The sequence below is a fragment of the Carassius auratus genome, chromosome 41 (assembly GCF_003368295.1).
Source record: "Carassius auratus strain Wakin chromosome 41, ASM336829v1, whole genome shotgun sequence".
In the NCBI taxonomy this organism is placed as follows: domain Eukaryota; kingdom Metazoa; phylum Chordata; class Actinopteri; order Cypriniformes; family Cyprinidae; genus Carassius; species Carassius auratus.
The window spans coordinates 13,428,698-13,454,893 of NC_039283.1; the positions used below are offsets into that span (position 1 = coordinate 13,428,698).

The 26,196-nt window shown below is 39.0% G+C and overlaps 1 protein-coding gene across 4 annotated transcripts; it reads right to left on the minus strand.

Moving 5' to 3' along the window:
- Window positions 1-20: 20 nt before the first annotated feature.
- LOC113060113 (centrosomal protein of 192 kDa) lies at window positions 21-25,519 on the minus strand. Of its 4 annotated transcripts, none has more exons than XM_026228953.1 (48): window positions 25,318-25,519; window positions 24,305-24,520; window positions 21,673-21,783; window positions 21,112-21,242; window positions 20,879-20,940; window positions 20,032-20,176; window positions 19,809-19,921; window positions 19,654-19,731; window positions 19,320-19,481; window positions 19,049-19,202; window positions 18,758-18,963; window positions 18,324-18,443; window positions 17,855-18,251; window positions 17,571-17,723; window positions 15,417-15,481; window positions 15,086-15,304; window positions 14,433-14,574; window positions 14,259-14,350; window positions 13,054-14,170; window positions 10,926-11,043; window positions 10,671-10,830; window positions 8,858-9,581; window positions 8,619-8,767; window positions 8,201-8,431; window positions 7,899-8,024; window positions 7,610-7,753; window positions 7,468-7,531; window positions 7,127-7,266; window positions 6,894-6,986; window positions 6,657-6,775; window positions 6,260-6,445; window positions 6,097-6,187; window positions 5,816-5,995; window positions 5,479-5,739; window positions 5,278-5,399; window positions 4,978-5,087; window positions 4,732-4,894; window positions 4,494-4,660; window positions 4,235-4,358; window positions 4,038-4,143; window positions 3,527-3,734; window positions 3,298-3,374; window positions 3,110-3,205; window positions 2,881-3,000; window positions 2,550-2,659; window positions 2,325-2,454; window positions 1,097-1,155; window positions 21-677 (listed from the first exon to the last, which is right to left on the minus strand). In XM_026228953.1, the coding sequence occupies exons 2-48, from the start codon at window positions 24,472-24,474 to the stop codon at window positions 545-547; spliced, it is 8,148 nt and encodes a 2,715-aa protein (XP_026084738.1). In that variant the 5' UTR covers window positions 24,475-24,520; window positions 25,318-25,519; the 3' UTR covers window positions 21-544. The 4 variants fall into 4 exon arrangements, with proteins under 4 accessions (XP_026084738.1, XP_026084736.1, XP_026084735.1 ...); XM_026228951.1 differs by having other exon boundaries at window positions 4,494-4,663; XM_026228950.1 differs by having other exon boundaries at window positions 4,494-4,675.
- Between the last annotated feature and the right edge of the window lie 677 nt (window positions 25,520-26,196).

Sequence of the window (26,196 nt, forward strand, 5' to 3'; positions counted from 1 at the left end):
AAAGACAACTTACTAATAAATAAAATTAGAGAATTTTTATTTATCAAGAATTGATTCAAAATAAATACACGGGACACACAAACGGTAAAATTTTCAACTAATGTTGATGCAGATCTTTCTTTCAAATATTCGTCCAGCTTTATTATGTGACATCACTTCTATCAACAGGTGAACTCATATTAGTTACACAAAAGGAAACAAATCCTAGAAAACGACTTTATGTCAGTGATACAAAGGTGATACTCCGTGGCAAAATACAAAAAATGACAACAAAAGTTGTGATTCTGGATATATAATATCCATATATATAGTACTTATCCAAAAGGTCATAACTATATGACGATAGCTGTCAACAATCAAAAAAAAAAAAAAAAAAAAAGGAAAAGAAATACATTCGAATGATAGTGGAAAACACAAAGTTATACATTCTTTTCTGAAGCATTTAGACGAAAAAAGTTCAAGTATGTTTTACGTTGACGCTTCATTCTTATCGCCGTCTTGCAGTGTCCTCTGCTGGCGGTAAACAGCTCTGTTGAGCAGGTCTTTACGGCAAGGCTTCTCCACTCAGCTCTACGGACAGTTTAACGTCTGTGTGTGTCTGTACGAGAAGCGTGCTCGAGAACTGGCCTGCAGCAGCCGGCACGAACTGAACAGGGAGGTTGATGTAGTGTTGGGATCTAGGAAGGCACATAGAAAAAAACAAATTCAAAGGCAATAAAATGTAGATATATTAAACCAAATTACCTTATAATGGCTACGGAGCAACCTGCAAAAACAGATGGTTTCACAAGCTATAGCAAACCAATATAATATAAATTAAATCTTCTGGCAGTTAAAAACTACAATTATTTGTAACACCACACATATTTAGTACACAAATGCATGCATTTAGTAAAATGCATATAGTGCTGCCTACAAAGCACACACACAAAAAGCTGACCTGTGGCTGAGCTCTGAATCAGAGCCTTCACATCAGGCATCGGCAGCAGGAAGTGACACGGAAGGCTTCAGTAAAATCTCTACACTTATTAGCTTGTGCAAACATTAAGACTTTCTACTACTACAGAAAGTGTAAGCAAGAGAGAATGTAACTCACCTTAGGGAATAATTCGAATGCTTGATGTGGAAAGGCTCTTTAGGACTTATGAATTTTAGCTGCAAGTCAATTAGAAAACCTCAAATTATGTTTCATGCCAGACATTTAGGAGCAGTAGCAACAACACTGCACACATCAGCATGCAATGACCTTTTAGTGACTGAATTTGTTAGACTTGAATGTATTTTATATTTAAATAGTGAGCCCACCCATAAAAATGATCATTTCCTGAAAATATACTCCCCCTAAGGCCATCCAAGATGTAGACGCATTTGTTTCTTCATAGGAATAGATTTTGAGAAATTTAGCATTAAAATACATGCTTACTAATGGATCCTTTGCAGTGAATGGGTGCCGTCAGAATGAGACGTTCAAACAGCTGATAAAAACAATCACAATAATCCACACGACTCCAGTGGAAAAGTCCATCCCATTTCCTCTCAAATCAAAATGTTTTCAAATCTGTGTTTACACCAGGACTGTTTTCACGTGTCCACTGCTTGATTTCTGCATATTTCTCTCCTGAATCAGACTACATTACTTCTTTACAGGATAAATCATTAATATTGTGGACTTGTTTGAAGTTAGATACTTCTAAATGATGAATTTACCAGGAACAATACATTACAGTGAATCAGCTGATTGGACTCTCATTCTGATGGCACCCATTCAACTGCATAGGATCCATTGGTGTGCAAGTGATGCTAAATTTCTCCAAATCTGTTCCGATGTAAGAAACAAACTCACCTACATGATGATGAGTAAATTTTCAGCACATTTTCATTTAAAGGTGAACTACCGTATTTTTCGGACTATAAGTCGCACTGGACTATAAGTCGCATTTATTTAGAACCAAGACCAAGAGAAAACATTACCGTCTCCAGCCGCGAGAGGGCGCTCTATGTCTTCAGTGTAGACTACAGGAGCACTGAGCAGCATAGAGCCCTCTCTCGCGGCTGTAGACGGCAATGTTTTCTATTGGTTCATTTCTCTCGGTTCCTGTCAAATAAATTTTGATAAATAAGGTTGCACCTGACTATAAGTCGCAGGACCAGCCAAACTATGGAAAAAAGTGTGACTTACAGTCCGGAAAATACGGTAACGCTTTAATATGCGTTTTTCACATATCCCTCCTTTAAACAACTGTAAAGTGACACTGATTAGTTGTTAGCCACTAAATCTCATCTGAATTTAGGGTGTTGTGATCAGTGCAGCCCTACATTCTCACCTCATGTGTGCTGGAGGAGTTATTTCTGAAGTTAACCTTTAGTGTGCTGGTGGCACCCACTCGTGTGGCAGGGAATGTGTACAGACTTTGGGGTGCATACACGCCTCTCTTTTGGGTCTCAGTGGAAGATCTGAATGAATTAGAGATAAACAGCTAAATATGCTCTATGACATTTTAGGAAAATAATTTTCTGGTTCAGATTTCTAACAGGAATACAACCCTTACCCAGTCTTTGAGCCTTCAGCATCAATGCTCTTCCTGTTCTTCACAGTGGCTTCGGTTTTCACCCATGAGCAATTTTCTTTGACACCGCATGCTTCTCCTGCTCTTATGCCCTGCACACATGAATTAATACACTCAACAGGCAAGTACTACCATTCCCTATAAGCATTACTCCTTCTGCATTGGTTTCCTTTTCCTTCTTGCTTTGAGTAATTTATTACTGAAAAGGCCCTTTTAGCTAATTGCCAATGGTTTAGCAGGCAAATTCACTGGGAGTTTCATTAGTTTAGTCTAACTATAAAAAAAAAAACCTCTGAATTCATATGAGACTTACAGTGCCGCACAACTGGAAGCGAACGCAGCTCTTGTGTTGAGGTTTGGCTGCTGGATGGCATTCCAAATCCCAAAACTGGGCATAATCTCCCTGATCACGTGGAAGGAAAGTGATTGGAACCTTATAAAAACAAAAAACAAAAGGTTAAATCATTAAAAAAAAAAAAAAAAAAAAAAAAGACAAAAAGGTCAGACTAGATGATGGAAGTGTGATACGTCCATACTCCTACCTTCATCCTCTCTTGAAACCCAAGAGTCCCAGACACCTTCTCACATCTGAAGGCAGAGTATGTGGCACGATAAACATCTCCACTGCTATCAACGCCCTGATCCAACAGGCAACAGCACGATTAGAATCAATGAATTACTCCAGAATGAAAGCTTTCTAAATTCTTACATAAATGCCAACATCACGCACCTTTACATATGGAGGAGCAAATGAAGAGAGGTACCATCTGACCTCCTCTCCATGATTCTCCACCTCCAGAAAACATTCTGCACAAAATTTTTTTTTCTTAATTTCATATATTTTAATAGGCCAAGATTTCAGAATCCTATTGAAGGTTTTTGTCTGTAATCAAACACAGTTCTATTATTGTACAAATTAAAGTAATGAGTGTGACTGCGATGAAAGGCTCTATCCTCACCTGATGACTCTCCAGAGGCGGTGGGAGGGAAGACTAGTGTTCGGTTCTTGATCTCTACCGGAGGCTGGGTGCTGCTGCCCTGAGGCGTCTGTCCTGGTACAGTAGGGGTCTGTGCCTGAGGGGGCAGTGGGCATAAAGAGCGGTCCACGGCACAGCCAGTGGCAGAGACATCCATGGCCAGATCCTGCCGGATCTGAACTTTAATGGACTTTAGAGAGAGAGACATGAGGATGGGTGTTACAGAAAGAGCAGCACCATGAGGTTTAATTTTCACCTATTGTCTACATGCATTTAGTACAGAATTTACATAAGCAGAGTTTTACAACTTTATGGAATGTGTTCCTTATGGTTTTGCTTACAAGTTCATTACTTTAAAATAATAAAAGATTTTCTTTGGTCAAATAAACAGTATTTCTCAATATGCTGTTGATATAAAAACTTGAACTTGAAACAAAAAACTTGTGCACTCCCTCTTAAGTCAAGTATATTAAATGCTGCAGGAAATGAGTACCTTCTGTTGATTATCACACTGTACATAGATCCGTCCACTCCAGGGCAGCATGGAGGACTTGGCTGCTAAAGAAGGATTGGGACTGATGAGGATTTGCAAGTGGCTCCTTAAAAAAAAAAAATTAAGTACTTAAAGCTTTGTACTCGTTTTTCAAGTCATTGATTTGTCTTGTGCGTGTTTATATGTGAGTCTCGTACTGAGGGTCAATGAGTCCATGCTGTGGGGTGATGGTAAGGCAGTGAGCAGGCCAGGACAGCTCAAAGCTCAGCTCTCTGTTTGAGCGGTTTAGTATCTGTACATGCCTGGTGTCAGACGCACTTTCTGCAAATAAACCAGCCGAAGACAACATTTTGGGAAGCATAAACCTGCTTAATAGTATTTGTTTGACTCAAAGAAAATGCACTAACAACATTAAACCATTTTCCATATCACATTCTTAACTCAAATGTGTCTTACTGAAAGTGGGTGCTGTGAGAACAAGCTGTTCAGGTTTGATGCTCCAGGTGTTCTCTAGGTTCAGCTCTGGTTGTTTCAGGACAGGTTCTGATGGACTTAATGGAGGACCTTTGACTGGTAGCACGTCCAGGGAAACATTACTGATGTAGCGGCCCGACAACCCCAAGCTGCTGCGTGGAGAACTACACATTAACTTCCTCAGCACATGTTCAGTATGCCGTTTGTTGAGGATGTTTACCTGTCTGATTCAAGAGTGTGCCGTTGTGAAGGTCTGACAGACTCCACATGGTCGCTCTCTCCAGAGTCTGACATTTCCACAGTGCCAAATAGCGACAGCATCACTTTGCTCATGTTGCCATAGAAAATCTGAGCTTCGTTTGGCCTTTGAGGCAGATCATATTCTGAAAATAAACAAAGCTGCAATCACAAGGGTCAGTTAACGGATTAAAAGTAATTCATTTCGAGCAGATCCCTGTCATCTTACCCTCCTGAACCTGCTCCTCTCCAAGGAACATTTCATCAAACTGGATACTTTTTAATAAGCTGTTCTCAGACAGTACTTTATTCCCTGCTTCTGGTTTGATTTGAAGTAACCTTGAAAACATTAAAAACAACAAAATTACAAAACATGTTTTCACATCACATATTTTTTTTAATTCAAACATCAAGTTAAAAAGATCATTATTATTTTTTTTTATATAAAACCGTCATATGTTATAAAACATTTTATATGTTTTTGTTGAATGTAAGAAATATTAATATTAAAAAATATTAAGCCACTGACTTCCTGAACTGTTGTCGAGAGACCTCGTCCCCACAGAAGAGGCAGACAGTGGCAAGGAGAGCTGCACCAGACTGACAGAGAGCCTGCTCTCTGCGTGTAGCCTTCATCGCTATTGTGATTACCTGGAGAAACAGCACTGATAAATCTTCCAAGCAAATAGAGGCATTTAAAAAAAAAAAACACAACATGCACTTGGCTCACCTCCTGTGTTCGCTCTTTCAGCACAAACTGTGATGGAGACAAGCTAATAATGGTCGAGTCCATGACCGCTCGATTCTGAAGACTGCTGTAGGGTACGGCTTTGACGAAGGCAGCACGTGAACCTGTGTTTCGCACACATACCGAGAGCTTACGGACACGTCCAGCCTGCACTCCACTCAGTGTTGCCACATAACCTTCAGAACGCTTCCTCAACTCCTCCAGGATCACGTTACTCGTGCCGCCATAGCCTGACAGAGGGATCTGAGAACACGGAGCTAAAATGTATCACCTGTTTGTAACAATGTTACTGTTTATGAGCGATTATTAATAAACTCACAGTGAATTTGACCCCAGGCTGGGATGCACGCGCAGCAGACTGCTTGATCTCCAGTTTAGCCAGCATGGATGCAACACGGGTGGGAGCAAAGAGCAGATAAACAGTCACATCCTCTTTGGGTTTGATTGACAGCTCCCTGTTGTGTGTCAGTCGCTCATCCGGGCCGAATGAGCTCTGCAGCTGCAGGGATGAGATAGAAATAATCAAGTAGTAATATATCAGGAGCTCCGTATATTATAGACCTCCATGTGTAAAACTGCATTCTCAGTGAGTTAGATTACCTGGAAACAGTCTTGGTCTTGACCCCTGATGAGAAGTCGGAGTTGCTGTGATGTAGTGGGTGAATTGTTCCTTAGGACCAGTTTCTGTTGCCTACAAACACACAAGCATCAATTACATCCAATCCAATTTTGATTGGCAGTTTCTATGGCTACAAATACTCACACGGCTCTTCCCAGGGTAACACCTCCCCATCCCATGAACTGCTTGTTGGAGAGGATGGGTGGGACTTCAGCCTGTGATAACACAGCGGATGGGGATGCTACTTTCGCCGAAACTCCCTGGACCATCTCTCCTTTCAGCATCACCTCATACTGAGGTCCGCTGGGTAGAACCAGAATCGTCAACGCGCTGAGAATAAAAAATAAATATTACTCCAAACTACAACAATATGAAGTAGCAAGTATGTTTTAAAAATTAACTTTGCCCCTAAATAGTTCAACTATATTTCAGACAATCCGAATTGTAGAGCATTTAATATAAGAGGTAAAAATTCATAATAATAAAAGACAAAAGGCATACATCTACAATCTATTGAATCAATCTATATGAGTGAACATGCCTCTCCCTGAGTTTGTGTGTGTCCTGGGCAGTAAAGGAAACCTCTACGCCCTGCTCCTCTCCAGCTTTCAGAATCAGTTCCTCTGGCCTCACAGTGAAGCAGCGCTCCCCATCAGTACACTGAAAAACAGCCAGAAAGACACGGAGTGAATCCACAGCAAAGTCTCAGTATTTATAGGATTTTGTCAATGTATGAAACATGAAATTGTGTTAAAAAATAAAGATCGTGATCAGGTACCTTTAGTCTGAGTAGAACATCGATGTTGCCTGCATTCTTTAAGGGAAGCGTCTGTTGGGCTGTCTGCCCCGAAGGAGCCCGAAGACACACCGTCTGTACAGATATTCATGAAGTAAATAAGTGACAACAAGCAACTAAATAATCAAATAAGTTAATTAAAAAAATAAACTGAAGCCTTTTCATAACTTCAAAAAGCTAAGTGTGACTTGTAGAGACATTGTTTTATCCTTTACCTGTAGGTCTTTGGGTGCATGCACTCTGGGAGTGCCAGACCTTGCCCTCAGGGCTACACTCTGAATCACATGACTGGGGCCTGGACTGTCCACCTCGATGTCCACCCGTGCACTGTATTCATCAGCTGGCCCCAACTCACCTGCATCAAAAACAGACAGCATCTCATGTTCAGTCTGTGATCTATTTTGCTGAAACTAAGATGATAAAAGTATTAAAAATCCAAATCTGTCTAAAACTAAACGCTAATATCTCACTGATACTATTATAGTATCATCAAATAACACTGATACAGGTTGAACATTTCTCAACTTGTGTCTAGTTTTTAGGTTTACATGGATACCTGAACTTGAAGAGTATTTCTGAGGTGCACTGAAATTAACCCACACCAAGAAGCTTTCTTGATTCTGAAGAAAAAATAAGAAATGTATGTAAACCGTCAAATGTGCCACCAAATCAGAAAACAAATTTAAAGAGATATTCACCTCTGCATAACTGGCATGCAGCACGTGGTTAATGACTGATGAAGTTGAAAGCGAGGTCAGATTTGAGCCAGTATGAAGGGAACCGTCCGTGTTCATGGAAACTGGGCTTTTAGAGAAGCCGAAACAATGCCATGCTGAAGCATTCTGTGAGAGACAAAACCTTTGTCCTTGAATTTAATCAACATGCCTGGCTTTGAATGAGGTCTGAGGTAATCAGTCCGATGTCTAGTACACAGAGAATTACATTTAACACATTTTTCCAAACCAAACACTGAGAGATTTCACTGACCGCACTGATAACGAGTCGAATAGGCACAGTGGCATGACAACCGTTGACAACTTTGAGCGGCAGGGCCTTGGTACTGCCGCCCGGCAGGTCCCCGAAGTCCAGACAGCCTGACTTTCCAACATCAACCTATTCATTAAAAACAACAACATGTTAGTTTTGCACTTTCACATGCCATAATCCTACAGGGAAGAAAAAAAAATTAAATAAAGAGATTTCAAGGGTCAAACTGCCATACGATTAATCCTGGCTACAAAAAAATGACTTGCAATTGTATTGCTCTGAAACTAAAAAGTAACGCTAACCTGTATTGCAGGGTTCTCAGCCACAGCGATCAGCACCACTTTCTTTGCAAAGACTTCTGCATGCGCCACAGTCTCCGACTCTGCAGATGCAGGCCAGGACGACACACTGAGAGTAAACTGATACAGTCCAGCCCTTGGTGCTATGAACAAAACCTTCTGTTCTTCTGTACATTTGGGTCCAATTATGGTCTTATTTTTTACTATCAGCCACTGGAATGGGACAGACTCCACCTGTGATAAAATGACAATTATAACACTGCATACAGATGTCGACTGAATGAATAAAATCTCTCGATAAGACCAGTGGTTCTCATTCTTTCTGACTGCGAGATCATATTTAACCCCAGCTCCCCCAGTGTGCCTCAGCCAGAGTTGTCGAGAACCACTGGTCTAGACTACATCTGACAGATTTCTGAACCTTCTCTCCATCAATGGAGAGGCTTGTGATGGAGACTGAAACTTGCTGCCAGCGCTCCGAGGGGTTGAAGATGTTGAGGGACGTCTGAGAAGCAATTCCCACACAGCAAGAACTGGGAAACTTCAGCTCATTTGGAACCATCACTTGAACTGAAGAAGAAAAGAAATTGGTTTTCTAATTTTAACAAATTCCTTCATAACACAAATGTCTTAAAAATACATGAATTATTTTCAACTCACTTCGAAGGTCTGCCAGATCCTGTACACCCCATGACCTAACTCTTGGCTGTCCATAGGTCTTGCTGACTGGATAATGAGGAGGATGCTGTTGACCGGAGTTCAGGTAACCAGACTGAAGACCTGTATGCCCAGGTGCATGCATATGTCCCATAGATGGGTTTGCAGCTGATACTCCATACAAACCAGATGGCCCTCCAATCTGATAAGGATGAGTATGTAGAGGACCCTCTGAGCTCAGATACTGCTGTGCCAGTTGGGAACTGAAGAGGGAATGCCCTGTTAGGTGGTTGTGAAGATTTGGCAAGGCACCCTGAGAGGTGTAGCTCGGTACTGCCCCATATGTCAAGTCATCCGCAGCGCCAAAATTAGACCCAGACCCCAAGACATGAGGCAACACTTGGTGTGCCTGTTCTGTGGCTGTCCCAGATGAAGGCTGAATGTTCAGCTTGCTCGAGTATCCAGAATCCCCTTGAGGGTACAACCTCGGCCCAGGCTCAGACTGATGGTTGCCTTTAGAGTATATATTTCTGTAGTCTTTATGGAGGTCACTTTGGCTGCCTGAGCCCGGTTCAGAGGTCTTTTTGTTGAGGCCTGGAATTTCAGAGTTGCAAAGAGGCTCTGGACTCTTTAAAGAACTTAGAACATTTCCATTATCAAACGGCTCCACTGGAGGAGTTGGACTGGCTCTGATTATAGTGGTGCTTAGCGCCATCGAGGTGTTTTTCTGGAGAAGCAGAAAAGATTCAGTAAATTAGCAGCATTGCTATCAATATCAAATAATGGTCAAGCAACATAGGCTTCTAATAGGGCTACAACAAACATTTATTTATTTTGATAATCTAGTAGTCTTAACAATTATCAGAACGCTTACTCAACTAATCATTAATCATTTAAACAATTAATCAGTAAGCTTTAAAAGATTATTCAGCTTTTGCAATCAAGTTAAAATATTGAGTTTTGTATATTTTAACTAAAAGAAAAACAAACAAACAAGAAACCGTAAATCACTTCAGTTTTGAAAGTTAAAATTCTTATTAGATTTTAAAATTGTATTTAGATTTTTATAAAATTATAATACAATGAATAATTTTTGACAATACAAATTAATCTATTTGGCACTCAAAATAAGATAACAGACCAGAGGCCAATGCTAACATCGAAAGTGGGGATGCCACAATTCCCAATATAATATTTAACCGTTCAGTATGACATACAGTTTAATAAGTGCTTGTTAATTGTGTTTTTTCCAGTTTTGCATTTAAATCATTTCTGTGAAATTCATTTCTTTCCCAATTGGGTCTGTTTGTGTATCTGTGAGTCTATGCGTTGAGATGAGGAAATGCCTCGCTGCTTATAACGTGCATTTGATAAAGCAACAGCTAAACTTCTTCAGTTGTAATGACTTATCATCAGAAACAAATCGAAAACCACAGTAAAAAAAAAAAAAAAAAAAGTAAATGTATTGAAATGTGGACTGACTATATGGGTGCATACCTACTAGAAAGCAAGGTATATCAATCGACTTTTACTAAAACATTGTAAATGTATTTTAACAAGAAAAAGTATAACTAAAAAGTCTCCCTTCAGGTTGCAGTACACATGGAATTTTCCTGTGACATGTTTTTATAAAGTAAAAAAAATATCAGTTTGATTGAAAATTCAATAATATGTATATGCTCAAAAAAAATAAGAAAAAAATTATATTTAGAAAATCTGTGTTAAAATGTAACCAATATGAACAATTTTCATGTCCTAAATATCTAATTAGTTTATATTGTAATTCACACACAAAAAAAGCAGGTTAACCACTCACTTTACGGTGATCAGGGGTGGGCATGAAAGTGTTCTCATTAATGGAGAGATAAGTCAGTCTGCTGAGAGATGGGCTTGAACAATCAGACTGAGGGGAACCAGGATCTCCAGCAGGACTCGTCTGAGCCTTCCCACTACCAGGTGAGCACGGAGACGTCTCCCTATTTACAAAACACATGTTAAGTCAGGCCATTATTTATCCATTTTCTGAACCACAAAAATAAAAAAATAAATACATTATTATTTTTTTTTTTACCCATTTCCACTTGGAATGGAGGTCTGGCTTGGACTGGAGTGGGTAAGAGGAGAGGTAGATGGTCTGAAATTACAATGGGTGACCTCCACAACACCAGGGGCACTGCCTTCAGGTGAGCCTTCAATAACAAGGAGTAAATAAAGTTGATGTCCCTTATTTTCTGAAACTTGCATGATGTTCAGGCATATTTAAGCACAGACAAGAGATCAAACAAATGCAGTAAACCGAATCATAAAAATAAGTGTAAAACTAGGACTGTTGATTAAAGCAAATGATGATATGCCATTATACACATTTATATGTGCTGAGAAAACACCACAAATGAGAATAACTCAAAGATAGAACTTTCAGATAAAACCTTTGCACATACATTACAAAAACGATCTGAAGTGAGACTTATGGACCATTAAACAAATTAAATGTATAGCATGAATTAATCAAAAAAATTGACACGGATGAAAAAATGAGGTCAATTAGGACTGCACAATTCATCAAATTTCTAATCGCGATTACAATTAAAAGATACAACAATTATGTGACTGTTCAAATCAACAATTCAAAAAAGCGATATTCAAAGCCCATTTTGTTATTCTTCATGCTTAAGATGTTTATTTTTTTCCCCTACGTTATCTTTGGGTTTTTCCATTGGTTAAATTTTAGTACAACATTTGTAATACCATGCATATTCATACTTGTATGTAAGCTATAGTTCACATTTGAGGATTAATACTACAGAAAAGCAAAGGAAGTTTTTCAGAGTGTTTTCAGCTTATTTTCATCTAAAAATATGGCACACCGTTGCTTCAGCCAATGGTATAAACATCATTCAATGTTAATTGTGATTATGCGTGTAATAGTCACAATTACTATTATTTAAAGGGGTCATATGATGTAATTTCAAGTTTTGCATTCTCTTTGGAGTGTTACAAGCGGTTCGTGCATAGATAAAATCCTTTAAGTAGAAAAGACTAAAGTCTTTAACTTTTATAAAGAATATCTCTTTGGGTTTAAGACTCTTCCACGCCCTCCTGAAACGCCTCGTTTAAATGCCCCCATGTCTACGTCACTGTGTGTGGGAAGGTTTGCATAACACCGGCCAAATGTTCACACAAAGAAAGAAGGTGTAACTTTTACGCTTGCTGTAGTATTGTTGCTGCTGCCGCCGCCATGTCGTGGAGATGCTGTGTGTTTCATTGTGAATGCAAAACTACTTTGGCCTTCCAAAAGAGGACACAACTAGAAATCAGTGATTAAATTGTATTTATGTGTGCAGCGCATTTTATGGAGGACCGTTTCCTGTGAGAGTAGCCTACAATGCCGGCTGTCACAAAAAGGCTGTTTCTATAAAGTGAGCCAATTCCAACTTTGCAAGTACAGTCTGGTGCTTCTGACTCACTTCTGTAAATATGTTTTCATAGTTAAAGAATTTGCCACTGACAAATCTAAGATTTGTACACTGCCACTGTAAGATCTGAGCAGTGTAGAGTAGCGCTTGTTTGTCTGTTCTCAGATCACAAATGCAAACATGATATTAGGTTTACACAGCACGCTATACAACGCAACACGTAAAAAGTACAAGACATCAGTACTTATGTCCCCACTGGATGCAACAAAAGCCTCGTTTGTGATGGGTTTCACTGGTTTTGTCTGGTCACGCTGGGACAAGGCATCACAGTATGGTAAGGGGAGTAACAGTTCTGCCACATGCTTGAGGCATTTAGCCAATCACAATGGACTTGATAGCCAGCCAATAAGAGCACACGTCGCTTTTCAGAACGATAAGCTTTGTAAAAATCTACCCGTTTCAGAAAGGCGGGACATAGAGGAGCAACATTAATGTACAGTATGTGGAAAACAATGTTTTTTTAACCTTAAAACGCATTAACATAATTGTATGTATTTGGTGTAATGCAATGTTCTTTTTAGCAACGTCATAAAGGGAATAATCAAGAATTATGGTTTGTCATTATTGTGCAGCCCTAAGGTAAATCGTTTTTTTTTTTTACAAGATGAAAACATTCACAATAAGAAACAACGTGCCTTTAGAAAATAGGCCGAATTCTCATTTGATGCCGATTTTAACATGGTAAATCGGTTTTGTATTTGTTAAAAATAAATAAAAACATACCAAATTTCTCCTGTGTTGCTGGTAGTGAAACCTGATGATCAACAGCTGCAGTTTTCTCCTTTAAAACAGACTTAGCTGTTCTAGGGCTTCTGGGCGATCGTGCCTGGTTAATGTTGGGTCTGTCTGTCTGTCCTCCTGTTGTCCTGGCCTTGTGAGGTGAGGTCTTCAACGACAGTACTTCTGAGCGGCTACCACTTCGAAGTCCAGGTGAGGTCTTTGGGGCAAAAGATGACACCGACCCATCACCTTTAAGAGAATGGCGGTTACCTGTGGTGGAAGTGCTGGCCACTTGTGGTCGAGCGGTTCCTATTTTGATCTTGGATTCAGGGACACTTTTATTGTTAAAAGGTGCCGCACGATAGTCATTTTTGTTTTTCTCAATACCAGATTTGAAATCAACAGGTTTTGATTTGAAGGATGTGGAAAATGATGAGGACTGTCCAGAACCTAAAGATCTTTTGGCCGGATGTGCAATGGAAGTGGAAGTAGGTAAACTGCTTGACTTGGGTCGAGGAATTGCACTTCGTTTGACATCTGACCTCGGATTTGGTGAAACAACATAAGTACCTTCTGTTTGTTTAGATGCATAACCAGCCAGATCCTGGCATTTTTTGCCTACTTCTTGCTCTTCCATAACGGAGCGCTCTTCATTTTTATGGACGGTTCTGTTTTCCAGAGACACCAATTGCTGTTGAGTCTTGTTAGAAACAGCCAAACTATCACCCAAAGTGAGGATGTCCAAGCAGGACTGTGAGATCGAGCCATCGCTGTCGCTATTTGAGACCTCAGCCCTCTTCAGATATCTCTCCATTTCAGGAATACTAAGATCACCCACTGATGTGGTCTTCTGCAGGTCCTCCAGCAGATCATTCTGATTTGAGGCTGCTACAGGATCAGGATTCATAACAGACTCTTCTGCTACTTGCTGGAGGCTTTTAGAGCGACTCCGTTTAGACAGCTCCATGATCATGGCAGCAAGCTGGGCTGGATCCGAGCTGATGGAGGCATCAGCAATTGCAGAGGCTATTGTACTGATGCTGAGCATAAGGTTGCTACTGGAGTTGGGTGATTCTGAACTATTGCCAGAACTCTCCTTATTTTCATGTTGTGCAGAGATCTAATCCAAAATCAGACAAAAGTATCAACATTTTGGCTTCTTTTTAAGACTATATGGCAGCAGTTCAAAACTAAATGGTTGTCAATACCTGGGAAACCTGTTCCTCAATTCTTTGTGGTTGCACATTATTCTCGTGTGTGTCTTCTGCAGTCTTGGGCTCAAGAGTCTTGTCTAGATCATCTGTAGTTCACATGAAGGACATCAAAAAGGACCCAAGCAAAAATTATTATTAACTAATATGAGCAAAGAATGATGAATGAACCTGGATTAAGTGTCTCATCAGCATCACTTTGTGGAACCGTCTCAATGTTGATGGAGCCTCCTCTGCAGAACAAATCTGAGGGTCGAAGTAACGCAAAAGGTTCCCTCTTCTCAGGAGAGGTAATTAAGTATCCAAAAGATGGCTGAAAAACATATCAAATTGTTGAATATCTGTCATTGAAGCTTTGTTCTAAAGGGCCACCTTCCATCAGAGTTTAGCTACAGTACTATTTAAACATATGAAACAGCTCATCAGTGTCTTCAGAATTACTAGAAACATTCAGGCAGGTGTGTTTGGGTGGGTCTGAGCTAAACTCTACTGGACATTGACTACCCAGGAACAGGACTGTACATTTCTGCTCTATAACATTCCAGGCAAATTCCTGATGGGAAGTCACATTTGACAGCAGTATTAAATTACATTGCATTCAAGATACACATTGAGTTCATGCATATGATGGATATTATCTCAGGATCTTTGGGTTTCTACTGCCATACCATCTGACCTAGAGGAAGGGTTTTGCAATTGTGCGCTTCACATGGTGAGAGTCATTTGTATGGCACACAGAGTCTTCCCGATGAGTCAACTTTGAGGTTACATTTCAGTGAGAATGTTATCTTAATAGATATTAGCTTAAAGATAAGAGTCCTCACCCTTTTAACATTGTCCTCTTCACTGCTCCCAAGGCACCCCAAAGCTTCAGAGCGCCTCTGAAAAAACTCCCCCAGTGAAATACGTAGATAGCTTTGGTTCCCAGGCTCGACTTCAGAGGAGACCTGGGAGGCCCTCATGAGGATGTTGCTACTACTCAGGATTTTCCAAGAGGTATCTCCCAGGACTTCACTCATATTTACAGCTTGAATCTGCTCTTCCTACCAGAAGGCAAAAAAAAAAACTTTCCCAAGAATCCCAAGAGCATTTGTGAACATTATATTTAAGATCTAGGTTGGTTGAACTCAAAATCCAGCAGGGAACCATTCGTACCTGCATAAATTGGTGCTCCTTTTCAAACTCTTCCTGATCCTTAATTATCTTGTCAATGGCCTGGCCTAAGGGAAGACAACATTATGCAATGGAAAGCAATGACAGATTTAAAGTATTAACTCACCCAATGTGTCAATTTACATCTTAATTTTGCTACAAACACACATGACTGCCTTTCACCAGTCAAACACAACAAGAGATACTAAATACATGCCAGATAATTACAACATATGGGGACTGGAGCTTAAGCTTCAAAAAGTGTCATTCAGACCATTCGGATTTGTGAACTGAATCAATAAGATTTGACTCAAAACAACAAATTGGACATTGCCATTTCTTTAATTAAAAGGTCAAGTAAAGCTAAATTTCAAGATTTTTTGTTAATAACTTAAAATTTGTATCCAATCCTCACACAAATCTACAGTATAATACGGCTAGGGAAATTATTTTACATTTCTGCATGTGGTAGATGCTTTTATTCAAAGTAACAGTTCACATTAAAAGAATCGTTTTGATTTGTTTATGCATTCTCAGGAGATCAAACAAAAAATTGTTTGTGACATGCTCTGCTACAGGAATGCTTTTAAGCTGCTTTGCCACCGAAATTACCCAGAACAATTGTACCAGGAACTTTTTTCCCACAAGTCCAGTAATTGTGCAAACAGCAGCGTACTTGATAACGTCAGACAGCTCACCTTGGCTAATGCAGTTTTCCCTCACTGTATATTTACAATAAGACTAAATGATATCAAATACAACTGCCTACTTTTTTTCATTTAAACATGTTAATAGCTGCAGAAATGTAGTTCAGGGAACGAAATGTTATATCAAACAGTATTGCCTCTTTATTTTTATTTTAACATTTAAGGTTAATGGAATAAAGTCAAAAGTTTACCTGTTAAATTTACCCAAAACCAGTTACATTTTGTGTTTAACCACTAAAGAGACATCAGAGCCAGCAGCAAATGTCAGAAGGACTAGCTGAGTTGAGAGTGCTCTCATCTGTAAACATGAGAACTGAGCTCCCACTGATCGCGTGGAGCTGATCGTCTTCGAAATCAGCTAAACTAATTTGTAAATAGTCTTTATAAATAAACCACAGATTTGAGTTTTAAACAACTACATTCTCGTCTTTAATACTTTTAAAACTACATTTCATGACACAATAACAGAAATATAAAAAAATTGTCCGAATAAATGGTGGTAAAAAAAAAAAAAACTTATAATGCTGTGTGTACTCCACCAATCAGCATGTTTAACGCCAAAATTCGCACCTGAAAGTTCCAGACTTTTGAAAAAGTACTAAATCGCAAGCAGGGACATGAGGGCTTTTCACACTGCTTTAGTTCCAGAACTAAATATACAGTACAAAGTACTAGGACAATATAGCGCAGACTATTTCCCAGTACCATTTAAACCGTTGCATTCACACTGACAGTGTATACTAGTACATGATGTTATCCGGTCAATAGCGATGTCATTTGTGTGTGGCGTTCAACAACAGGAAGATCTGTGATAGGAGCTGCGTTTTGGCGGTGTCATGCGGGTTTCATGATAATGGAGATGGAGTGTCGACGTATATGTAAAGCGACTGAAAGAGCGGAAAGGTGGCTTAAGAATCTCCTACGACAGCTGGCAGTGCTACATTTGCCTGCACTTCAGCATCCGTATATTTATCGCTGTTCTTCTTACTTCCAAAAAATGTATACAGCGTTTTAATTCATGGTGGGTGAGGGTATTTTCAAACGCGTTAGGCCAATCAATGTCTACTTACGTCACGGGTAGTACCAGTAGTTCTGGTTAGACCCAGCTCCGGAGTAGGAGCTAATTGGTTCTCGAAAAAGGCAGTCTGGTAATAAAGTCACACCCAGTTCCCAGTGGTGCGAAAACTGAGGGGCAATTTTTTTACCCAGAACTTTATTTAGATCCTGGTTCCTGTGGTGGAAACACACCAAGTACCAGCCCAAAGTCTCAGCACTGAAAAAAGCGACTTTAGTCTGCATTCACTTATTAAATTTAAAAATTATATTCTTCAAAAATGTATTGCATGTTTTGCAGAAGAAAGTCAACATGAGGTTGAGTCAGTTGAACAAAGGATAAACCCCAAAACTCTGATTTTCGTTAAGAATGAGAACATTACTGCATTTCACTTACTTCCGGCAAGAAAATCTTCAGACTGAAATGGTATAGCAACTTTCTCAGGCATATTGGCTTCCATTTCCTTCTCGAATGAAGAGTAATAGGCCAAATCAGTGACCCACTTTCCCTCTTCATTCTGGTAGACCACACTATGAGTGGCATTTGTGCCTAGGGACATACTGAACATTAATTTGTAGATCACAAAATACAAATACTATTTTAAATACTTAATGTAATACAACAAATCTCAGAGAAACCATTGACATCAGTACATTAGAAATGGAAAAGAAGACTGTTACCTTCCTGTACCTCAAGCCCCACATTGTCTGGCTGGTGATTCCAAACATCATGGTCTTCATGATTCTCATTTAAGCTCTGGGAAAGGTACCTAGCATCCAGGGACTCTCCAGGTTGATCATCTTTACTGCTGGTGCTCTGCTGCTCATTGAGAACTGGATAATCCCCACAAGGGCCACCACGCATGCCAAGTGCACCAAGATCCTCTGTGTGGTCCTGGTCCATGCCTTGCTCTGTTTTATTATGTGATTCTTGAAGTACCTGAGAGAGGTGGAAACTGCTCTGGGTGCCCTGAAGGAAGGGGCTGATCGAGGAAGAAATGTCCTGAGGGTTGTGACCAGCACCTGCCCTCAAGTATACAGAATCCAGGTGAACTTCTGCTGTGTTATCCATTGCATCCTGTTAAGCAGAAAATTGTTAAGGGTATTATCAAAAATTTTTGCTACAGCAAAAATATGGACAGAGACTTACAAGAGCCTCCTGTCGATCCAGACTCATGCTCCAATTAACTGGGCATCGACTGGCAGGTCCAGAGGCCACAGAAGAATGCCCCGCCTCCCCTGTGCCAACTGGACCAACACGATCACCTATCTGAAAAGATCAAAACAGAATTCAAATACAATCCGTAATTGTGCCATGCTTTGTATTAATTATACTAGGATACGCAAAAATAAACCATTATAAATGTGCACATTTTGAATGATCCTTAAAGCTTTTTAAGGGATTATCAAATGTATGCTGTTAGCTATTTTTTAGCTTGTAATGCTCTAAAGTTCTGTCTTTCTAACCTTCCCATTTTAAAGTAACTTCCCCAAAACTGAAATGCATGTTCTTGTTTTTTTTTTTTTTTAAAGATAACATTTTACACTGATCATTATCAATTGCTCAAATGCCACGAACATTACCTGGCCTTGTGTAATCATGCCCGATCTTGCGAACAAAGTTTGAAGCTGATCATCATTTCCCATCTGACCACTACCACCCACGATGCCAAGACCACGAAGCACATCATAGGTACTCTGGACTGTGGTAGGAGGCAAAGGAATGGTAGATACGCCTCCATTTCCGTCCTCATCACTCCCACTACTCCCATCTCCTCCTCCTCCATCACCTGATGGCACACAGAAACAATGATAAGACTTCCTGTCAGTCTACATTTAACCAAAAATGTATTAAATTAATAAACACCCCTTTACCAGTAATTGGTGAGTTGATGACCTGTCCCTCTGCAGATCGGCGGTGCTCAATGCCTGTTCTGGTGTCAGGGTTCCTCCCTCCTGACTGTAGCTCATCATCAGAGCTCCCTCCTTCCAACCCTGGTCGAAAATGGGGCCGATGACTCTGCCCAACCTGATCAGATACAAACACTTGAAATGTAATTACTGCATTACAAAATAATAATTTGTGATGTTGGAATCTGGCAAAAATAAAAAGCACAGACAACAATAAGAGCAGAAAGTGGCCTACTGTAAGACTAACCGGTCGTCTGGAGGTGCTGGGTAGGAGGAATCTTGCCCTGCCCCGGTTCTGTGATGCTTCTAGCTCATCCTCTGTGTCCTCTTCATCACTTGCAGGACAAGAATCCATACCTGTGGCTGCCAGACGCACATCAGGCATGTGAAAGTCCCTCTGTGGTTTGTCACAGCAAGAGCAAACATTACCCGAAAGGTTTCAGAACACAGACAAACACCTCTCTCTCTTTCATTATATTATACATGTATAATATTTTTTTTTTTCTTTGGAATAATTTACATATGTAAAACGTGCATGCGATTTAGATTTAAGGATCATTAACTCATACTTGGTCATAGTCATCATCGTGGTGTCCGTTCCTTTCTTGTTCAGTGGTGGGGGGTTGAGATGAACTGGAAGGTAACTCCTACAACAGGAACAGAATATATTATTAAAAAGGAAATAGGGTAAGCTTTGGTCAACAAACAGCAGGAGAGAACTCACAACAGGGATTTCTTGTCCTTCTACTCGGCCTCTCTGCATTGCAGGTGGCATCAGCTTGTTGAAATACAGATCTAGTTCCTCATCACAGAGCTGATTCACATCAATGTCATCATCTAGAAGACAAAATGCTCATTTAAATCATACTGCCTGGCTTATTTTGGTTCTTTTGAGCTTCAGAGCTCTTCAGAACATATAACATAACAAAAAAACATTATTAACTAACCTGTTATGTCACTGTTGATGCTGTCCAGAGACAGCAGTTTTTCATTGGCCAGGAAGCTGGCGATGCTGCCACTGCACCGGTCACTGCCTGTCCCTTCACTGGCAGAGCCCTCCTCTTCCTCCTCCATCACTGGGAGCACAGGGGCCTAAGAAAAACAGAAGATCGCTTAACCATATGATTTCTAACATTTGATAGGTACATTTCATAGGCCTCTAAATTATAAACAGGATTAAAACTTTGCTGAAAATCCTGTACACAGGCTACTAAATGCCTTCTGGCCACTCATTGATAGTTTTTACTTTATTTTTTTTTAGCAAAGTCAAAGGCCTAGTATAATTCCAAAGATGTCCATCATCAGGTTGTGGTAAATGTCTTTACATGATTTATAAATGGTAAACGTATGAATACATTTATATGGTTAGCAATATTTCAAAATATGATAGCGTGTTAGTACATCTCTCAATCATTTTTTTTTTTTTTTTTTCATTAAAAATTTTGCTCTCACAATAAAACCTGTAGAGTTTTTAGTGTTTAGTGATCACCTTACTAAGACATTATTGTCAGAGAGAAACAATTTATGTTTATATGCATTTTATATAAGTAGTCAGATAGACTGTTACAAAGAGCTCCTTGATTTATATTATACACATTTATATTTATTTATTTAATATATATATATATATATATATATATATATATATATATATATATATATATATATATATATATATATATATTATAAAATTAAAAACTATTATTTCATGTCATGCTTCACAGGGTTAAATAGCATTGACAGATCACTCAACAGGACAAAACGAGTGGGAATGAGTATAAAACATTAAGGTACCTGAGCTGCCAATGTATCTTTGTCTCCAATGTGAGAGAATGACAGAAGACCAGTTGAGAGGTCTAATGAAAGAAAATGTTTCAAATTATAAGTATTCACTATTTTGTAAATGACTGTCAATTGTGCTCTACCAATAAGACACACAAGTTTTACAATAAAAGTAAAGACAACTAACCTTAATTAAATAAAGCTAAAAAGAAAACATAAACCAGTAGTCCAAAGAGAAACAGAACCTGATAGAAGAGGAGCAGCCACCCGTCTGGATGATGTTTTGGAAACAGAAGCAGAATCGGTTTCATCCAAATTAACATTCACCAACAGGTTAGAGAACCGATTCGCAGCAATGAATTCATCTACATTGTCTCTACACAAACACGCAAACAAAAAAACACACAAATGAAAGACCAATATAGGTTTCTCCAATAACCTAGATCTGGCTGATGGCCTCTAAAACATTAAAATGCAAACCTACATAACTTCATGATACAAGACAAAATAGCTGAAGTCATATGAACTCATTGAAAGTTTAAGAATTATTTTTTTGACCCAATTATAAGGTTGTTTGTTGACAAAATGGGAAACTTGGGTCTCAAAATGTTTTTTTTTTTTCAAATTCTCAAGTAAGCACAGTCGATTTACAGTATTACTTGCAAATTATTTGCAGTAGAGGAAACAAGTGAAAGCACAATAACTAGGTAGTACTAAAAAAATAAATAAACCCACAAAAGAACTGATGGTCACACTGATTTGTCACTCACTTATTGATGGAAAACAAACAATAGCTGAACACTTACAAATCCTCTTTGAGGCTAAGAACAAATTTTTCCCTGCCTCCACTTGACCCCTGGGAATGCATGAGTGAAAACTGTCCATCCTCTAAATATGATGCTTGGACATCCGTTACTCTGGAAAAGACAAAATGGACTTAATAACACAATACCTCAAATAAACAGAAATAATGTATTAAGTTAGCAGCAATACAAAAAGCATGTGTACCCTGAACTTACATAAGCTAGTCTTGCGAACCATTTCAATCTCAATTTCTAACCAACCAATCAATAAGTAAGGGTTAATGGCCATCCAGCTCTCTGCTTCACATCGGGGTCCTGATCACCCTGTCGGGGTTTATTCTGTGATAACAACAGGCTGGATGTACATTGCACCGCTTATTACATGGCTACTTACCACATGAGTAAATAATTATAGACACTAAATATTGATTTGAGTTGAAATGCAAAAAAGCTTCGGTGAAGACCGAAGTAGCAAACAAGCGTCAAGTTTATACTAGACAGACATTTAAGGGATACAGTGCAGTCAAACCACGTATTACATAACACTTCACCACAAAAATAATTTTAAGACACAAACAGTTTAAATCTTACCAGTTTGTTAGTTATCATATAATCCATTACAGCATACAAAACAAACGTGGCAAAATGGCAGTGATACCAGGATGACAATTAAATAACTGCACACAAATTGTAAATCAAGTTTTAATATTTTATTAGCTAAACAAACGTAAAGCTTACAAAAAAAAAAAAAAAAAAAATGTTTATGCCAGTTTTCCGGTTTATGAGGTTTTTTTTTTTTTTTTTTCCATGCATAATCAGGTGTACAATGCATTTTCGGTTAAGGTGCTGGAGCAAATTGCTCTGGAGCAAAGGTGCTGGTTGCCAATTTTAGCCCGACAGCACTTTTTGGTCGACATCCGATTTTTGGAAACCAAAAAAACTCCAAAACAACAGACCCGGCTCCTCTTTTTGGCTGTAACGCCTGTTTCACACATACTCCGTCTGCAGTGCATATGCAGTCTGCAGCATGGACACATTGTGATTTCACACAGGACGCGTTTGCAGACCGCTACTGATCCGCGTCTGTTTAGTCCACAACATTTGTTCATTGTTTTGATTTCATATCATGTAAAAAATTAAATAATAATATATATAAAATAAGGGTGACCATTTGAGCCATTTTCCCAGGACGCATCCTTGCCAGGATTTTTATATTGCCTAAAATATCCATATTTGGGTTCTTGTGCTGTGCAGATCGATCATTGTATGGCATTCATAAGGGCTATTTATTTATTTTTTTCAGCATTGCGAGTCTTTTATCACAGAACAGTGAACAATCTTTCATAGTTATAGACATAGAGTTTAAACTCAAATATAAACAACGCATTATTCATACATTTGACTTCTAGGTTTGTATAATAAGCTGCTCAAGCAAGCGCCAAAACATTTAAACACAATAATTAAAACACCACAAACAGAAACAGTCTCGTGTATTATGCATGTAAATCTTTATCACAAGCAATCCCACGGGTATTAATGAACTTTGTTTTACTGTTTTCATAAAAGTGAACATACATATTGTTTTCCTTGTTTATCTAAAAGTGCTTTTTTTTCTTGTTTTAAACCTAGCCAAAAGCCCATGTGTTGTGTGTTAAACACAGTAGGCTTTAATTAGTTTACATTTATTGTGAAATGACTGGGTTTCCATGTCAATCCATGTTCATTTTTCCCGCGAACAACGGGCTATCACTTTAATTCAGTGCGTGCAGTACAGCAAAATTAGACTCGGTACATAAACAATCGCTGCACTACTGCAGACGCACCGCTACTTGAACGCACTGACGGACCACAATCTTGTGCAGCTGGAATCCGTTAATACGCACTGCAGACGGAGTATGTTTGAAACAGGCGTTATAATGTAACACCAGAGCACTGCTGTGTGTACACTCACCACGACTCGCAGTCACTGCTTAGAAGTGCAACATTGTAAAGGGTCCGTCTGAAACAGTGTCGTGTGGCCACAACGCAGCATAAAGTTCGTTCCAAACGCTGAGTAATTAAATACACCGATATGGCGGTATATTCAAAAATAATATCATAAACGAAAAAATACACCGGTTTTCGGTATGAACCGGTATATCGTCCAGCACGAAGCAAGAGAAAAAAAAAAATACTACTCTAGGAATTAGCATTTTTGTTTTATGAACACTTTCATTTCGGTTCCAAAAATTTTTTGGTGTATCACTATTATAATAAGAACAGTCATTTATAGTAAATATGTTTATATGTTCCAGTAAATGTGCATTAGAGATCAGTTCTTGTTCCAATGGGCTCAGACCATCCTGAGAAGAGATATTGAGGTTTTCGTAAAAAAAAAAAAATCTACCAACACTTTGTTGGGGGCCATGACAAAAAGATAGCCGCTGTGGTTAAACCAATTAATAGAAGAATGAAAACTTTGGTGTTTCATGAAATTGGCAAACAATGACCTTCATAATATTTTGAATCCAATAAGATGGAACGACCCCTTTCTAACATTCACCAAACAGGAAACTGAGGAAGTCAACATTCTCGACCGGGTTAGGATAGACACACAGTCACAATATTCATGAGATTACATGCAGGAGTCTCCCACCTGTTGTCTTCTGGAGGTCTAATCTTAGCCACGGTAGAGGCGGCCATGGGCAACCCGAGCGTAGAGCCCAGCGTCACGTTGCCGAGAGTGGTGCGGCCGCTGCTGCCCAGCGAGGTGTTGGAAAGGAAGCTGGGAAACGGCTCATTCTCAATGTTTTGGATGTTCTCCATGTCTGTGTGACTCACTGACACAGGGCTTCACCACATGAGGAGTGACCTACAAAAAAACAGAAGAGCACATAGTGAACTGGCCACATCATGAACCTCTATAGGAAACCAGTGATACATTACACTGTCATGCTGTACTTGAGTGTTTATGGGACAAGACTGTCATGAATCTGTAAACGACTGCATTAAATCAACTTAATACAAAGCTGGAGGATGTTATTTTTCTTGCAGAGTCAAATCAAACATAACGTGATGTTTAATAACTCATATTGTTACACATGTCAAACTGAAACATGTTAATATGGCTGCTAGCCCCTGTTGCATATATCTTATCATTACCAGAAAACGCCAAAATAAATTGTAACATTTTCAGTTGAATAATATTTACATTTACAGCAACCTCGTGAACTTGACTGTCTCTTTCTGAAGAATTTGCGTCTTTCATCTGTCGTTTGTAGTTAGCAGACTAACTTTACCTTTATCGGTTGAATAACCAACTGCACATTAACCTCTGGAGTATGTTTCTTAAATCAGAATAAGAATATATTTGTATGGATTGGATAAATAAAGGACAAATAAGGATAACGGACTGTTTAACTAAACGCCGTGCAGTGGAGACTTAATCAAGGCCAGGATACAAACACTTCAACCACGTAACGTAAACTTAAGCAGTTAAACAAATTCAAAGAAAAATAACAAATAAAACATAATTTAAGCAAGAAATGACCCATTTCCCTGGCTTAGACTCAATTTTTGGGCCTGTCGTTGGCTGAAAACTAAACCGTGACAACAACTATGAACAAGATTTGAAACAGCTGAGAGGAATCCGTTTCGAAGACAACTTACCAGAAGGGGAAAAGCGGCACTTGTGCGTTCATAAACGTAGTTCAGTCAACTCCTTCATTCAAAAACAGAACCGATAATCCGTATGCTAAAGTAAAGTTGCCGTTACAGCAGTCTCCCTGCTTTTAAAGAAACTGTTTTTCGAAGTGTACAGATGAAGCGAAGCCATTACGGGAGAATCCCGCCTCTGGGTTTCTCTTTGCATGGGCGGGGCTTCGACATAACGGCGAATTTCATTGGACAATCCATTCTGAATACTTTCAAAGACTGGCGAAATCATGTGTCAATCACGTTGCTGTATGTTTTGAATGAAGAAACTGGCATTTTTAATTCATAAACTGGTTCTAAATAGTTTTGCTTTATGTATACTTTACAATTAGTAATTTATAATACAGCAGAAAAAGATTCGGAATGCATGAGGCACTTCATATAGAGCCTACATTTAAACATATTAAAGCCCCCTCCTTCCGTCCCCCTTTAATAAATTATTATATAATTATATTTTCGTAATCACAAATGACGTTCCATTAAATAGGAGATCGCGAAATTTGATCCACGGAGCAACTGTGGAGCCCTACATGACAGTTGCATACGATACATGTTCATTGCAATTCACCAAACGGCACATTTGGACTATATGATAATTAAGATTAAAAAAAAAAAATGGAAAAAAAGTAATTATTCTGATTTAAAGACCATACACAAAAATCCGAAATGCAGGACAAGATGTGTATACTCATGCACAATTCCAAAAAATGTAGAAAATTTTACCTATTGAACCACAAATAAATAAATACAATAAATTATACACAAAATGTCTGAATGTCACTACTTTCAAATATGAACAAGATCCATTATTAAACTGACTGCAACTGTGTTTTA

Bases quoted from the DNA above. Each gene is read 5' to 3' on its own strand.
- LOC113060113 (XM_026228950.1), bottom strand. From the start codon at position 24,474: ATGGAGAACATCCAAAACATTGAGAATGAGCCGTTTCCCAGCTTCCTT. The intron at 14,351-14,432 runs GTTCATTCATCA...TGTGAACTACAG, and splicing joins TGATGAGACACTTAATCCAG to ATGATCTAGACAAGACTCTT. The intron at 3,375-3,526 runs GTGAGGATAGAG...AATTTTGTGCAG, and splicing joins CGCCTCTGGAGAGTCATCAG to AATGTTTTCTGGAGGTGGAG.